This window comes from Ooceraea biroi, chromosome 8, assembly GCF_003672135.1.
Source record: "Ooceraea biroi isolate clonal line C1 chromosome 8, Obir_v5.4, whole genome shotgun sequence".
NCBI lineage: Eukaryota > Metazoa > Arthropoda > Insecta > Hymenoptera > Formicidae > Ooceraea > Ooceraea biroi.
Window position 1 is genome coordinate 4,789,063 of NC_039513.1, and position 16,695 is coordinate 4,805,757.

A 16,695-nucleotide genomic window follows, 5' to 3' on the forward strand; every position below is an offset into this window, starting at 1 on the left:
TAAAACATTATATAATAATTTATTGCAGAGGATATAAATATTTAACAACCATTATTTTAAAATGTGCTTGCATTTTTTAGGCGTGTGCATCAGAAATTCATGAATAAAATTTTAATAAAAAGCGAGTGAAAGCTGCACATGTGTGAATTTCTGGCCATGAAAGCCATGGAGTTCTTGAACGTAGCAAATCAGATTTTTTCCAGAGATTTATGGAAACGTTAGACAAACTGATGCGGTTTCGTGCTGATTTCGGTCGTTTATCAAGTTTTCGGTGTAGCTCTAACAGCGGACGCCAACTATTTTCGAAGCCCGCAGCCCAATTTACCGTTAACCCAAGGGGGCCATTACCAGCCACTCGAACTAGGAATAGTGATCAAAGTTTAATTGCACCCTTATCGTAAAGTTGTACCTACTAACAAAGTCTACCTTACCCGCGAGAAGCGCTGATGACGAACTATTTACTTCATTGAGGCATTAATACCTCCAATCTGTTAACCGATCCAATTATTCATATAAGCGAGCTTCCAATCATATTTCGCAACAGCGGTAAAGTTATTAAATAATGAGAAAAAAAAAAGATTTTTCTTCATGTTAGAATTCGATTGTAGATAATGAATATTGCTATATATACATATCGATCTTGTAGATTCTATAGCATCGCGTATGCATTTTTTGGGGATTTAATTTCACGTTTAAATTGTAAGGATTGCAATACAGGTATTCAAATAAATCACACATTCTACGAAATAATGCAATATCACATTAATCGTTTATTGGTCCTGTACGATAAGTTACACATATTTAAATGAATGCTGTACTAGCGATCTCCGCGAAGCAAAAATATTAATGCGATTTCGACTATAGTTACATCAGAATTTGTGTATACAGCAAAATCATCTTATACAGTGATAGATTTAAGTCACTTCTATTATAGCCTTTCAGCAATATCAATTTCAAAACTGCACAAAATTGTATCAATTACTCTCATAGTTCACACGAATCACAGAAATTTATATGATCAGAGGGCAGTATACTTCTTCGTATTGTGTATATAAATCAATATATATATATATATATATATATGTAACTTATTTAAAAAATAATATACATTACTTAATATAAATCTCATTTACATACACGTACACATACATATACGCATCTATGCGCGCGCGCGCGTGTGCGCGTGTATTTATTTTTGTATCACTACTGATTTAATGGTGAGAAATACTAAACCAGATTAAATGGATATAATTCATTGTCGTCTCCATCAAATTATTCTTAAACTTTATCTATATATAAGCAATGGCATGGATAGAAGATCGAAATGTAGATACATGAAGATATGGATCCTGAGTACATAGTACTCGATGTACCGTGCATAGTGTCACATAAAGAATCTAACAACTGTACATACATAACACACGCAGTACGAAATGTACAATCTCGCAATAATGAGTACAATCTCGGTCCGTTCGTTTCAACAACCAGCGCATTAATGGTCGCGCAAAACTCCAAATCATATGGAAAAATATACACACGTCAAATGCATCGTCATGCGTATAGATGGCTCGTACACCGTGCGTCACTTACTTGACGCGCGTTTCTCTCATTCATTTGACTCGCTTCTGCTGCCTTTGGCGATAAATGTCGTTCACTGGCGGAGGCGGTAGGTCCTCCTCCTCGCTGTCGTCGCCACCTAAACGCGTTCGTTTACGTTTCGATCCGATGCTCACACCGTCGTTACTCTCGTCGACGATCCAATGTACAGATTTCGCGAGGTCGAACAGTTTTGTATCGCATCCGTTATCTGCCACCGGCAATGGAGCTGCAAAGAATCGCGATTGTATAAAGCACGGTTGAAAAAAAAAGAAACACAATGACAATATAAGAATACGTACCGTGATCAGGCAATTGAATTCTGCTAAAGACATCCATCAGTAAATCAACCGCAACGAACGGACCCCTAAAACAACCGGGTGGCGGCAACATGGTGCACAATTGAGCCGCAGCCGGTGGCAAGGGAAACGAGCCGCCTACGATAGAACAACACGATTTACATAATTTAATGTACAGTCAAGTCTAGTTATCTTCGATAGAAGCAGAGATATGTCCAAACGCTCACCTTGCACTGGATGTTCACCGGGCAATGGATTCACTTTCGGCTTGTACGGGATCATTTGCGACAAATCGGGTCTAGGAAGAGCTGCAATTGCTTCTTCAGGATCCGGTACGCGCGGTATAGCACCGATGGAGGTTTTAACAACGCTAGATACTTCCATATATCCGATTGATCTCAACTCCATAGGAGTACACGGATACAAGTCCAGAAACTTGTATCTGTCCACCAACGCGGCTGTCTCTTTGCCTTCAAATTCTTTAATCTATTAAAACGAAAAAAAAAAAAAAAATTTAATCATATAGAATTGTCTATTCTTTCCAGTATAGTATATATATATTAATAGACCGTGTACAAATAGCAATACCTTCTCCAATACAGCACTTCGTCTCTTTTCAACTTTGACAATGCTAGCGAGATCACCGATGTTAGATTCAAATTCCAAGAAACGATTCCATATATCTCTGCAAGATACATATTTAATGAAATAATAAATTACCGCCTGCGAAATAAAGTTATAATTTCAGATAAAAGTAAAATTAGCATCTTAAACATACACAGATTTTTCTGGCTCCAAACTGCCGGAAGACAATACCCTCTCGAATAGGACCCTCGTATTGTTATCCTCTGCAACAAATGCAACATTAATATACATATAGACAAATTAAAAACGCCATATATAAGGGAAGTTGGGTTTCCTACATACGAGTTCCTTACCATTTAAATGTGACAAGTAATCTATGTAACAAAGAATATAATCAGGATTATCTCCAAATTTCTTTAGACCCAACTCAAAGATACGGAAGGCTATATTTTTATCCTTGGTACAGTAATACTCCATTAACGCCGCGGCGACATAAACGTGATGTTTACATCTCGTATCCTCTCGCGCTCGTTTGAACACCGTCCTCGCAGACTTGATTCCTTCGGCTCTTCTCGCAAATTTCATGTACTGTACGTACGCCTGTGGAACAAAATTATTTTAATGAATTACTCAATGGATACAATCGTATAATGTACAAGCATAACCAGTGTACCAACCAAAGTAGGATCTATGTCAAGTATATCAAGGAATTTTTGATATATCTGATGTACTTTCTCGTATTTCACTCTACCCTCCTCGAAGTCCGCGTGCGCAAAGTACAGTAACATGTTCTTCGACAATAATGTGTTCGTCGCCCTCTCAAACATTGTGGCAGCTTCGTCACTAAGATTCTTAGCTGCATTTACGTCACCTTTCTCCGTCAATATCTTGGAACTCAACTCTAGGAAGTGTGCCGCTTGGTGCCATACAGCAGGATGGTGACCCAAACATAACAGACATTGCTCGATCGCGAACATGACTCGGCGGGCGACGAGTGATGTGTCCTCCGTTCTTAGAGGATTGCTGCGTTCCCATGCGATATATTTCTTCCATAGTTCGACCTAAAAAAGGATTCATTAAACACGATATACGTAAATATATATTGTAATCAACATTGAAGCAAAATTGAAAGTTAATCAATAAAAAGGGCGAATAAGCTGGGAGAGATCAAACTAAGCACCTGTTTGACTTCTTCGGGGTGACCAGTTGGGGGAATGCTGGGTGCACTTCGATTCAGACCTCTTGTAACCGCTTCTAACTCTTTCGCGACGCGTCTTGCATTCATATAGTCCCTAGATCGTTCGATAGCCATTTTTTCTGCGATTATTGGGTTAATGTTCTGTTCGAATGCCATGTAGTCCTTCCATAGTTGTTCCATGTTTATCATAGGATTAATGACGCCTCGTTGATACACCTATGATATAATTACCAGCGATTACATATTTCGAGATTAATAATTATTAAATATTAAATTTATTATTATTACAGATTTTAATCGCAACAGATATTTTATATAGCATATTACCTTTCGTACAGCACTGATCTTCTGATTTTCAGCGTACGATCCGACTGCTTCTACACTCTTCAAAAACATTACGTAATCATTCCAAATGCTGTAGGAATGTATGTCCATCCCGATTTTATCTAATGCAAAATCGTACGCTTGCGCCATTTTTTCTCTAAAAGAATGCCACAATTAATTTCTCTTGCATTAAGAACAAAAATGGGTTTCCTCAAATAAAGCGGCATTTACAAACTATTATTGAATAACTGTTAAATTATCATCAATGCATTTAATTACGATTAAAATAAAAAAAAACTAAATGGCGCTTACATCTCTCTGGCGATTTATTCTAAAATAAATATATTTCCATACACTTACTTATATGTAGCTAAACTCGCTTTGGTTTCTTTGACATAAGAAAGATACAGTTTCCATAATTCAATATTTAATATTTTGATGAGACACCTTTGGAAAAGCTGTTAGACAAAAGAGACATTTTAGAAAATGCATTGTATAATCAGAACTAACGTTGTGTAAATGTAAGAATTTGTAAGCTCTGTCCTTAAGGAAGATATATACATATGTATATATATCTACCAAGTTACTTACCCATAAAGGCAAGTTTTATTTATACACATAGTTAAACATTTTTGTATAACGTATATAAACCACGTGACATGTATATTGTATATATTACATTTATATTAAAGAAGATAAAATAGGCAGAAATTTATTAAGAAAAATTTCATTGATACAGTCATAGATAACAATATAACGTTTATATATATGTAAATTGGGATAAATAATAATGCACCAATGCATCAATTATAAGAATAGTTTATTTTATAAATATATGATTTCCTTAGTAATAATGTGAAAGAAATATTTTTCTTTAATATGTTTAATATGTATGCGACATAAATTATGCATACAAGAAGAGCCCCATAAAATGAAAAATTTATTTATTTTCTGTATGTGGGGCTAATTGTATAAAGAATGAACCTAGGTGGGATCCGGAAATGAGCGATCCCAAGACATCATAAAAAAATGAAGACAATGTGAAGCAGCATAAGGTGATGCTGGAGATGCCATGTAAAGAATACGTTAATTCACGATAAATAACTGATTATATTCGGTCACCTTGTACTACTTCTAAAAGTGCTTGCAATATTTGAGCTTCCATATACATACATCAAATGTTCTCAAATATTGCTGAAAGGGAGGGTGAAGAGTGTAACTTTTCACACACTAATCAGATTAAATAAAACAATGTTATAATGTGTATTTCTTGAATCGATTGATTCGACGTGATCGAGGATCTGATTTCTCATAAAATGACTCCAAATTGTAGAGATTCTATCTATTTTGCGATAATATCTACATACAATATTAACTTATATATAGTAACGCGTTCTAAGCACGAATAAAAATATACTGTAGGAAGGAATATAAGGCTATTACATTCAGAAAGTTGCCTTCTTTGTATCGTATCCTAATTATTATTATTCTTACAAATAGCAAATCTTGTAACAAATAACACATATCATCGCCAAAGAAAACAACCTCCCGAATATATCAACGGATAAATTATTAATCAATGAAATAATTGGCTTATGGTGAAATAGTCTTTTTATTCACCTCATATAATATGCAAAGTGCTTAGAGTCACATTGTATGATAATAATATTCGGACATTACATTGGTTAGTAATATCCTAGTTCTAATTTATTATCGTACAGTTGCAAAACAAAACAAAAACATCCATTTCCAGTAAAAATAGTCTCCACGATATATAAGAGATGTAACGAAAAAAACGCGTCTATTAATTAATCTGATTAATTAGTTAAAAATAATTAATATGTCACGAAAATAGTAAATAACGTTATACTTCCACAGATATTCACCAATAGAAGTTTCAATGACTCGAGTTATAAGAAGTAGATTTGTCACGTGAAGTACTTCATTATGTTTTATATTTGTTTAATTTATCTATACGATCAAATTTTCTATGTGCAATTTGAACTGTTTTGGGGACTAGAGCTAAGTAATAATATATATATATATATATATACATGTAGACTTATTTCACTAAAAACATACAAATTCATAAAATTAATGTTAACATACCTTTTCCACCTTTTCAAAGTTGCGCATTTTCATCTGTAAAGAGAAACAAGATACAAATTAAGATGCGACTATAAATCTGACACATAGTGTTACTTTTTCATACAATTTGACAATATGGTTCATCATATTTTACAATATGATTCTCTCTAAGATCTTTTTGGTATAAATTGAAATCATTAAAGCATAGTTCTACTCATATCAGAATATTATTAATTATTACCTCTTGTTCTATGTAAATTTTCCAATAACGTCCAGCGGAGGGAAATACAGAAACAAGTTTCTCAAACACTGGCCTCACTTCCGTGATCGGTCTGTTTTGTGCTTCTCTGATGAGAATACTCCATGCTTCCAAGTCATATGGCAACTCGTCAACAGTCTTTTGAGCACGTTGTAATTTTTCATTTCCCCAATCCTAAAAAGAAATTTTAATATATGTAACTTCATAACCTAATCTAATCTCATGCCTTTTTTAACCTTAGATGCTTTTACGTGCAGATGTAAAATTCTTTCGCTGAAGGAATATAAACTCCTTTTCCTTGTTAGGATAGTACGATAATAAATATAAAAACACAAATATATCTGAAAGATAACAGTGCTTCAAAAGTGATATATATCATTTACAGCAAGTATCTGATTACAAAATTTTATGAGACTGTGGCTATGGGAACTCATATCTTGTGGAGTTTTATAAGTGTATAAATAAGACTAATTTCATTAATATAATGCATTACATTTAACATTTTAACGTTTCTAAATTAGAGATGGAAAGATTAATCCGAACATTAAATCAGTGATAAATGTTTTGTGCTACATAATCATCAACAAACTCAGATCTCAGGAAAAGTGAGGTTATGATGACTGTAAACAGCAAATTCCGCCAAAACATTTGGCTACTTACAAACTCCGTTTTCTCCTCTGCCATTTTTCCGCCTGATTGAACCGATGATACGTAAATTCTGCAAAATATTCACCCGTAAAAATAATTATGTGTCCAGTTACACACTGGGTGAAGCCGTTACGGAAGCAATGAGAGTCACTCGGGCAAACGGGCGGGCGAGGTGGATATGATCGACTTATGCAGCGATATATCGATATAGCGATATATCGATATACGGAGAGTCAAGTAGCATTCTTATAGAGATGCCGTTTAAATTGTACACAATTTTTTAATTTGTTTTAACGATATGATATGGATACACAATCAATAAATTTATAATGAACTATTCATTTTGATTTCATTAAAATTATTAAATTACATGAAGTATATGTGAGTCATGAAATAACTGGTTATTTCGGTGGAAGAGAATAACATGAATAAGTTTGTCGCTATTTATAAAAATAATAGTTATTTGAAATTAATATTATATATTTACAAATATTATACATGATATTATACGTAGGTGTTTTTATTTTTCTATATATTTTAGCATTAATTTTATATATAATTAACTAAAATATATCAAATTGACAATTATTAACTATTTGTATAAAATTCACTAAGAGATTTTATTCAAATATACACAATCGTTTAGTCGTATATAAATAGTATAAAAGTTTTTAATATTAATTGCAAAAAGAAACGCCCCCGGGTGGGCTCGAACCACCAACCTTTCGGTTAACAGCCGAACGCGCTAGCCGATTGCGCCACGGAGGCTTTTTGTTTCTAGGTCGAAGTTACATCAAAGATAAAGGAGAAATAAAAATATATTTCTTTGTATTATAAAAAGATTTATTAATTGTTGTTTTAATTTACTTCATTATGTACATACTTATAATATATACAATTTTTTTTATGGAAATACCTGTTTGACGGTTGTGTTGCATAAAATCTCAGAGTACGCAACTATCGTTACATCTTTATAAGATGGGCTGCATACTTTGAGGAGTAAACAACTTACATATATTTTTTATACATAATCATACATAAAATATTATTAGAGTTAAACATTATAATTATTGCACAACTTAATATGCTTAATATATTAATAATATGTCATTAACATTTATTAAATTAAAAACAGATAGCCAAAATAAGAATAAGTCAAATAAAAGAATCAATCAAAGAAATATAATAAAAAAGTAATATCAAAATATTCTATTTTGCTTTTACAAGATATCGAGACATAATTAGTGTAAGTTAAAAATCTGGATAATAAATGCATCATACTCGATATTAATATTATTAATTGCTAATGATATCCTATACATGATTGTTTAATTAATATATTTAATATATGCATAATATACGTATAATAATATTTATATTTAATTAATAATATAAATAATATGTATTTCAAAACCCAAAATTACATACAAAATTACATACGACCTAAATTTTATCCCGATTAAATTAATCTTTTTCCAAACTATTGGGTCGTCCGGAAAGTTCGTGCCGATTTTTAATAGATGGCGTTGGAACATGTCTGAATATATCAATGTTATTGAAAACATACGATTTATATACATATGCTTAAAGGTGACATTTCAACGCATCTTTAGGAAAAAAGTTGTTTCAGATAAATTGATTCGTGTCAGTTTTGTACTCTTTTGAAGATGGAAGAAAACAAAGAACATTTTAGACACTTGATGCTTTTCTATTACCGGAAAGGCAAAAATGCCTCACAAGCAACAAATTCGATATGTTCTGTTTACGGAGAAGGCGCTTTAGCTGAAAGAACCGTACGTAAGTGGTTCGCTAAGTTTAGAGCTGGTGATTTTAACCTTAAAGACCAAGAACGCTCGGGTAGACCCTCTACTACTGATGATGACCAAATCAAGACACTGATCGAGAATAACCCGCGCTACACGACACGTGAATTAGCAGAGATACTGAAAATATCGAAAACCACTGTCCACGATCATGTAGTGAAGCTTGGTTACGTAAGTCGCTATGATGTATGGGTTCCGCATAATTTAGCCGAAAAAAATTTAATGGATCGCATTTCCATCTGCGACTCGCTGTACAAACGCAACGAAAACGTACCATTTTTGAAGCAATTAGTGACGGGTGATGAAAAATGGATCATTTACAACAATGTAGAACGAAAAAGATCCTGGGGTAAGCGAAATGAACCAGCATTAACCACTCCGAAAGCTGGCCTTCATCCAAAAAAAGTCATGCTCTGTGTCTGGTGGGATTGGAAAGGAATCCTATATTATGAGCTCCTACCACACAACCAAACGATAAATGCAGATAAGTACTGCTCGCAACTGGACGAATTAAAGACAGCGATTCAGGAAAAACGTCCAGAATTAGCTAATAGGAAGGGCGTCGTGTTCCATCAGGACAATGCCAGACCTCATGTTTCTTTGACTACCCGACAAAAATTGTTGGAGTTTGGCTGGGATGTGCTACCTCACCCATCATATTCACCAGACATTGCACCTTCAGACTTTCACTTATTTAGGTCTTTGCAAAATTCTCTTAGCGGCAAGAACTTCAACTCTTTGATCGACATAAAAAACCACCTTGAGGAGTTTTTCGCCGAAAAACCTAAGAAGTTCTGGGAGAATGAAATCTTCCAGTTGCGTGAAAGATGGACAAAGGTTGTGAAACAAAACGGTGCATACATAAGTCAATAAATATTTATCGACATAAAAAAATGTTGCCTTTGAATTTTCCTTCAAAATCGGCACGAACTTTCCGGACGACCCAATACAATAACATAATAATAACAGTCGTTCTAGTTCCTACAAGCTACTGTAAATAACTGTGCAAGAGTTGAAATCTACTACTGTCTGAATAGCAGTCACGATCGAGTCAAATGTACTGTGACGAGCTCGCTGATCAGCTCCAGTTTCGATGTCAGGTAGGCGTCTACCTGTCGGTACTGTTATACTTTAATTTAGAATCAATGCTGAAAGTGGTTCCCACAATCTCTTGGCGTAATGGCATTGCTGCTACGAGAAACTATTTCTAATCTCGCGACGAAAATAACGAGTGCACTCTATATAACTATAGACTTGAATATTAAGGCAAAATCATCTTAAGAACTAATGTACATTATTCATTATGAATTGCACAATTTAATAACTTAATAGTACACCCATGAAGACTATAATAATGATGCTGTAAAAAGCAAAAGTGTGCGTAAAAATAATTTTATTTTTATAGAAATATAATATAGCGTCGTTAGTACCTATTATACAATTATACTATTTTACAATTGGTTTATCATATTGATCATTAAATATATTTTTTATTTAAGAGGGAAAAATTAGAGTTTTAGTAAAAATAAGATACATTTTTCGATACAACTCGTGGGAAAATTTGTGAGAAGAAACATCATTCATTGAGATTTTCCGCGCTGATAAATTAGCAAAGTAAACCTATTATACATCGCAAGGTATCAAACGATCAATTAAAGCATCAATTTACATTTAAGCGTGACTGACTTAATGAGGGAAACGCTGTATGCAAAGCATGCAAAGCTGATACGAGTAATTTCAATTGTTATTCGTGTCTCGTACAAATTTGTACTTTGTATAATGAGTGTCATGTAAATTGGAATAGCAATGCCAATATAATTAACATTCGTAAGTTATTGTAAAAACACGACTATCCGTGTATTAATTTAATATTATGACGATTTTAATCATTCTAGACCAAAATGAGAAAACTTTATATCTTGTTTCTGTAAAGTATCCTGAAAGAATCTATAAATTGTTTGTGATTCTATCGAATATATATCTTAATGAAGATTTTGTACCTTTTATTGTTAAATACCTTTATGATGATATGTGAAATTATACATTTTTCATAACAAATTTTATTTAAAAACTATCACAACAATTTGACTTACGCATGTATTTCAATATAATTTATATATGCTGAGTTTGTTTAATTTATAATTAATTACAAATAAAAACTGTTGAATTCTGTTAATTTTAAAACAATCATAATTTTCTAATTTGTATCTTAATATTTGTCATCAAGGAGATGTTTCCAGCACTTTATTTATACTATATAAAATATATTTTTTGTACTACTGGTAAATGATTAATTTACATATTGCTGCCGTTATTGTAACAAGTAATGAAGGTACAAAGGATCGGAAATGTTTAAATTAAGACGGTAGCGAGAACGGCTAGGTGTCGATAATGAATCTCCGCGTTAATTAGCCTCCGGCCAGGCGAGGCGATAGGTAGTTCGTCGTGGCATACCGATATCTTCCTCTTTGCCAGTCCTGGGCGAAGTAAAGCCTAACTGAAACGTCACGCCACTTGTTACTCGTTAGTGCACGATGCCATCTTTACTATAGGCCAGTACTTCGGTTACTTCGCCTCCGGTAGCCAGTATCGATATCGGCACGACCATGTAATTAACAATGTTCCTCGGCTCTTTACCTGCTCCAGCGAGACGTGCCGCGCTTCTGGACAGATTTCCCAGCGAAGATGCGACGTATCGGCATTCGGATCCGACAATTACGACAATAATAAATCATTCACGTCATTATGAAATCACGTATCATCAATACACGTTACGATATTATTACGAATTGTATCGAATTCTCAAATCAGATGTTTCAAATTTATTTCATTTGAAAAAATTGCCAATTAAAATTTGACTATCATAATAGGAAAGCGTGATGTTAAAAATAATTGACATGATTCTGTCTTTAGGAATATGTCTATATTTAGTGATATCTTAGGTATGTAGTTATCATTTATATTTGAAAAAAGTCGTGAACTAAGTGTCCCATTACCTGCAAATTATTATTTTATTGTACGTGCATGAAATCAAACTAATCAGAAGATATCATTATCATTATACATATCACTCTTTCCTAAAACATGATTCACTATTGGATTGGATAGGATTTTAGTTCCAGCTTATGATTAGACTATCTTCCACGAATCAAATTTTACCTTTATACGATGTTTAAAGCGTCATTTCGCGGGAAACCAAGCAAAGCCATGAAGGGTTAATGACGAAGTCAGGTGGAGTCTGTGTGTCCTCGCGGACAGGTTCGTGCAGATTCCATCTAGGACGTATCTCTCGCGCGTCGACAGTGAGCTCTTCCATTACGCTGGGCGGTGGTCCGTCGTTATATCTGGGACAGTCGGGTCTGCTGTGACCGCTGATCTGATAGTCTCAGGATTTATGGCGGCCCTGATGGTCCATTTAGCGCTGACACGACCGGACGGAGCACGCCGGGGCGCGCTTTCGCGTGTGTGTACGCGCGCGCGACAATACGGAAATATCTTGTTAAAAACGACTTGGGTAAGCCACTAGATTGGACGATTTGACTGCCCATGCACGGGTGCATCCACTGTGCACGAATCAAAATACAACCGCCGTGCATTGTGGCGAAGGAACGCATCAATTAAACGTGCCTAGCCGACTACAAGCAAACGCGTCTAAATAATTCAAAAAGCTGAATAATACTCTTTCAAGCAATTTGAGTTTAAGGTACTACGAAGAAACTCTGATTTTAAAAAAAGATTTAATAGTTTTTGCTAATACATGCCATGAAAAGATGCATCTTTATATTGCACTTTTACGTGTCCAAAAGTTTCGATGTTACATGAAAATAATTGAATGCCCATACATTGGATTGTTTTCAATTTTTTAAATACTAGTACAACACAGGCGCGCGCTATTTTATTTTTCAATGTTAATAATGTTTTCGAATAATAATATTCATATAGTATTTATTAAAAAATTTTTTTCTTTTTCCGAGGAGTTCTGAGATGTTTATATTATTAATTGGCATATTGCCTAGTTCTCTGCTATTGAAAATACCGTAAACTCAGAAATGAAAAAGTTCTAGCCTTAGAAATTTTTTCTTTTTCCGAGCAGTTCTGAATTGTTGATATCATTATTTTTTATATTGCTAGAGTTCTCTGCTATTGAAAATACCGTAAACTCGGAAATGAAAAAGTTCTAGCCCGTAGAAATTTTTTCTTTATCCGGTTAGTTCTGAGCTGTTGATATCATTATTTTTTATTTTACTAGCACCACAGGCGCGCGCTATTTTATTTTTCAATATTAATAATGTTTTCGAATAATAATATTCATCTATTATTTATTATATAATAAATAACACAAATCCTATTCTAAAAAAGGCGTTAAAGGTGTTATTTATTTCATCATGTTTCATCAATACAAATTTGACAGAATTGACAGCTGCCGTTTTCACGTTCCTAAGAAATAATAAATTAATATAACCGCACTGACAGCCACTATGACATTTTGACATTCGCAACACGAAGTTCAAGTCACACGAAGTTCGAGCCAAGCGAGAGAACCAATCAGCGTCGCGGAAAAGAGGCCTCAATATTCGATAAAAAAGAACTTCACGAAGTTAACACGCCTTTTTTAGAATAGGATAGGATAAAAGTTTTTTCCAAAAATGTATTATTTTTCATCATTTCAGGATCATAGTAACCTGAACTTAATATTTTATAAATAATTAGCCATGTTCTTCTGCTAGGAATGTAATATGCTTCCGGTGATAAATCAAGCTTAGATTTATTACAACGCTTACATTTAAGATTTAATAGGGTATTCATGTTTTGCAACAGGCGTATGAAGCAGCTAATTATCGCTGAGAGGGCAACTAGTAAGGTATACAGCACGGTATACCTTTAGAGAGCGTGCCCACATTTAACGACGAATAAGTTTAATGTGGCGTCCCATGGCGGCAGGAAATGTATTATACTTTCGTCGGATAGAATCATCAAATAGGTAAATAAGTACCGCGATTAACGTTTACTGCCACAATAAAATAATCGGGCAAGCACATGCAGATACGAGCCTATTCTGCATGAAGAAACATGAGAGTACCGGAGACTCGACCGATCCTGATTGTCCTGAAGTGTCCGTCGGACTTCAGATATTGTTAGAAATTAAATCCAATTATTAGCTTTGTCTCATTGGAGATGCTTATTTTACGCGCAAAAAATTAGTCTTAAATATTTTGCACTAACGAATATATCCATGATGCTGTAACATGTCATTATTTATTTGTTATCTCTTCTGAAAAATTATATGATTTCGTAATTTGTGAAAAGTCATAAAGATAACGACTTTTAAATTCTCGTTGCTCTTACCAGGAAAGATCAAGTTCGTCTTGTCAAGCATGCAAACTGTTAAGCAGGTGCCTTTCGCGAAGGTATCGCGTTTGTGAATCAAGGAATCGCCACGCTCGAAGGAATAGCGATTACGATCGTGAAATTGGCTGGTGCGGTCGAAAAGGCGCGATTCCGAATTCGTGTATCATAACGCGGTAATTATATTATTGCGATTCACGACGGTACAGTGACATTAACGATTTCTCGGCGTGGCGTCGAGCGTGGTCACCGCGGGCGATACTTATTAAAGCGCGCCTGGAAAAGGCGAGCATTTTTCATCGATATCTCGGACAGGTGATAAAATCTGCGGGATATATGGCTCGCTCGCGGATAGATACTGACGCGCTCGCCGACGTGTAACTCCCAAAGATTCATGCGCGATAAACGTGAGACCGGCATTAAGCGCCTCTAATTCATTAATAGCCGTGCAAATAATAATTGATATCTTGTAATTATCGGGCACGCCGTGGCCGCGCACTCGGAGCTGCTCGAGCGTGGGACAGCCACGGAAAAGCTTCGTAAATTGTCGACGTATCGTGGCCTGATTATTGAGTTCCATAAAAAATTATTCGTATAATCTCCATGCGCGGGGGTGTGTATGTATGTACGCTGTGCGGACTTATCTTAATCGAGTGATAAAATATCATCCACGTCCTGCGATATAGAGAGAAACGATGAACGCGAGCTCGCATGTACAATTATCTGTTCTGCTCCGCGATCGTCGCGCGGATTTCGCCAGCAGCATGTGGAACAAGTGCAAAGAACGCTATCTGACAGTTTCTTGCGTTTCTTACGCAAATATATGCACGTCACGTTTACGCAATCGAATGAAGAAGCTGCCGGATTCATTCGTTTGCAGGCTCCAAGTGTCTCGCGCAATTGCTTCCCGGGAGAAAGGTGCAAGTTAGTCGCTCGATGATAGTTTTCCTCTTCAGCTTTGCCAAACACAGCTTTGCCGACGAGTTCTACATTCGATAATCTGTCGTCAAGCGCCTCAGATACATTTATAATCAAATTAATATTTAACAAATCGCGTGTATCTGAATATTTAAGCCGCGCTCTTGGCAAATACGCTTGCCTGGGAAATCATCGAATAGATGCAACGTTCTCGTAACCTTGATGCTTTCGAAGTAACTGGATAAGGTAAAGGTAATAATCGGCGGGTACGGTGGCATATACGCCAGCACGTACCTTTCTATACCGCCGGGAGTCGCGCCGGTGAACCGATTTCCCAGATAATTGTGCAATTGAATTTGTTGCGCGACCTTGGTGCTACCGCCGGTGATATCATCGGTGGATTTAATTATCATTCACTGCTGTTTTCGATTCATCGCAAATACCTTGAATATTCATATACGATGACTTAATAATAGCTCCGATTGGTCCTGGACATGCGTTATCTGCCCCGCGGTTTTTCCTCGCACTTTGATGACTTAGCGCCAAAGAGATATTATACTGTGTATTCTATTTTACTTACCAGCCGCGTGTAATTAATATCTTGATTTAACAATCAAGCTTTCCTAATTTAAAATTCAGCAAAAGAAACAGAAATCAACGCGATGTGTATTATCTTATATTTGAAATAATGATATAAACTCTCTCCAATTCTTTTCTTGTTGACACGAAATCGAAAATCTTTAGAATTAATATGTTTCTGACGATCTTTCAATTTTTATTTTACATACAAAAATTTCTTTACGTAATACGCAGTCTAATGTAGGAGTGTATCTTTTTCAATAATCAACGCTATTAAGCCCACGTACTCGAACGTAAAATATTTTACTATTATTGCTCTAAGTACTATTTCGCGGACTTTCAGGTATAGGGAATGCGTATTGCGATATATCGACATTAAGTGCGAACGGTAGCCATTAACAGTCGGGCTTATTATGCAATTCTAATATCGCGGATGAGCAATAATGGCCCGGCATACTGTAAAAATCGCAACTTTTGCGAGGATGGGAGAGGAACTTCCTAGCACATAAGATGCATTTTACGGCGAGCAGTTTCTTGCATGTGCGTATGTGTGCGACTGGCGCTGCGCCGTGGGAAACATGACACGAGCTCGCTCCTAAAGCTGAAAAGCCGTTTCGAGATGGAGGTCGCCGGTCGGTAGGAGCTCGCCGTACGCCAGCCAAGTATCTTCGGTAGCCGTATGCAATAAATTACTTATTTGCTTGTCACGAGGCATGTCGAGGTAACGTTTTCCGTCATTGGATCCGTCGTACGACGCTGCACTGAGATATTACACGTTGATGAAGTCGAATGACTGCTTCTACGTTCCGTTTGTTTTCCGAATATTGAGTTGTCGAGATGAAAACCACGAACGCTGTTAGAGGCATCACGAACCGTTATTGTAGAATAAATTATAAAGTGATAAGATCGTTAATTGAAAAGCTCTTCAAGTGGCGCGTTACAAGAAAGGAAAAGAGAGGTCTGAGGGCGAGATCTGAAGTTTAATCTTTCTTAGATGTTACTTTGCCCGTGAAGTGAAATTTTAATAGTATA

General features: G+C 35.4%; 1 protein-coding gene, 1 long non-coding RNA gene and 1 other non-coding gene across 3 annotated transcripts; all 3 read right to left on the reverse strand.

The window, feature by feature from the left end:
- Positions 1–744: 744 nt before the first annotated feature.
- Positions 745–7,175, reverse strand: LOC105279667 (protein suppressor of forked). Its single transcript, XM_011339579.3, has 13 exons — positions 7,010–7,175; positions 6,332–6,523; positions 6,112–6,144; positions 4,363–4,460; positions 4,006–4,159; positions 3,661–3,894; positions 3,158–3,541; positions 2,834–3,080; positions 2,674–2,743; positions 2,484–2,580; positions 2,123–2,381; positions 1,899–2,033; positions 745–1,825 (listed from the first exon to the last, which is right to left on the reverse strand). Exons 1-13 carry the CDS (start codon positions 7,031–7,033, stop codon positions 1,611–1,613), a joined length of 2,142 nt encoding a protein of 713 aa, XP_011337881.2. The 5' UTR covers positions 7,034–7,175; the 3' UTR covers positions 745–1,610.
- Positions 7,176–7,691: 516 nt separating this feature from the next.
- Positions 7,692–7,765, reverse strand: Trnan-guu. The gene has a single exon. It is a non-coding gene; the product is annotated as a tRNA-Asn (tRNA).
- A 3,099-nt stretch (positions 7,766–10,864) lies between these two features.
- Positions 10,865–12,671, reverse strand: LOC105279675. Its single transcript, XR_893990.2, has 2 exons — positions 11,980–12,671; positions 10,865–11,483 (listed from the first exon to the last, which is right to left on the reverse strand). It is a non-coding gene; the product is annotated as an uncharacterized LOC105279675 (long non-coding RNA).
- Positions 12,672–16,695: the final 4,024 nt, after the last annotated feature.

What these genes read in the sequence shown, in the direction of transcription:
- LOC105279667 (XM_011339579.3), bottom strand. Translation starts at nt 7,033, where the DNA reads ATGGCAGAGGAGAAAACGGAGTTT. An exon ending in CAGAGGAGAAAACGGAGTTT is followed by an intron (nt 6,524 to 7,009) that starts GTAAGTAGCCAA and finishes ATTTCTTTTTAG; the next exon opens with GATTGGGGAAATGAAAAATT. An exon ending in TTGGAGCCAGAAAAATCTGT is followed by an intron (nt 2,581 to 2,673) that starts GTATGTTTAAGA and finishes TGTATCTTGCAG; the next exon opens with AGATATATGGAATCGTTTCT.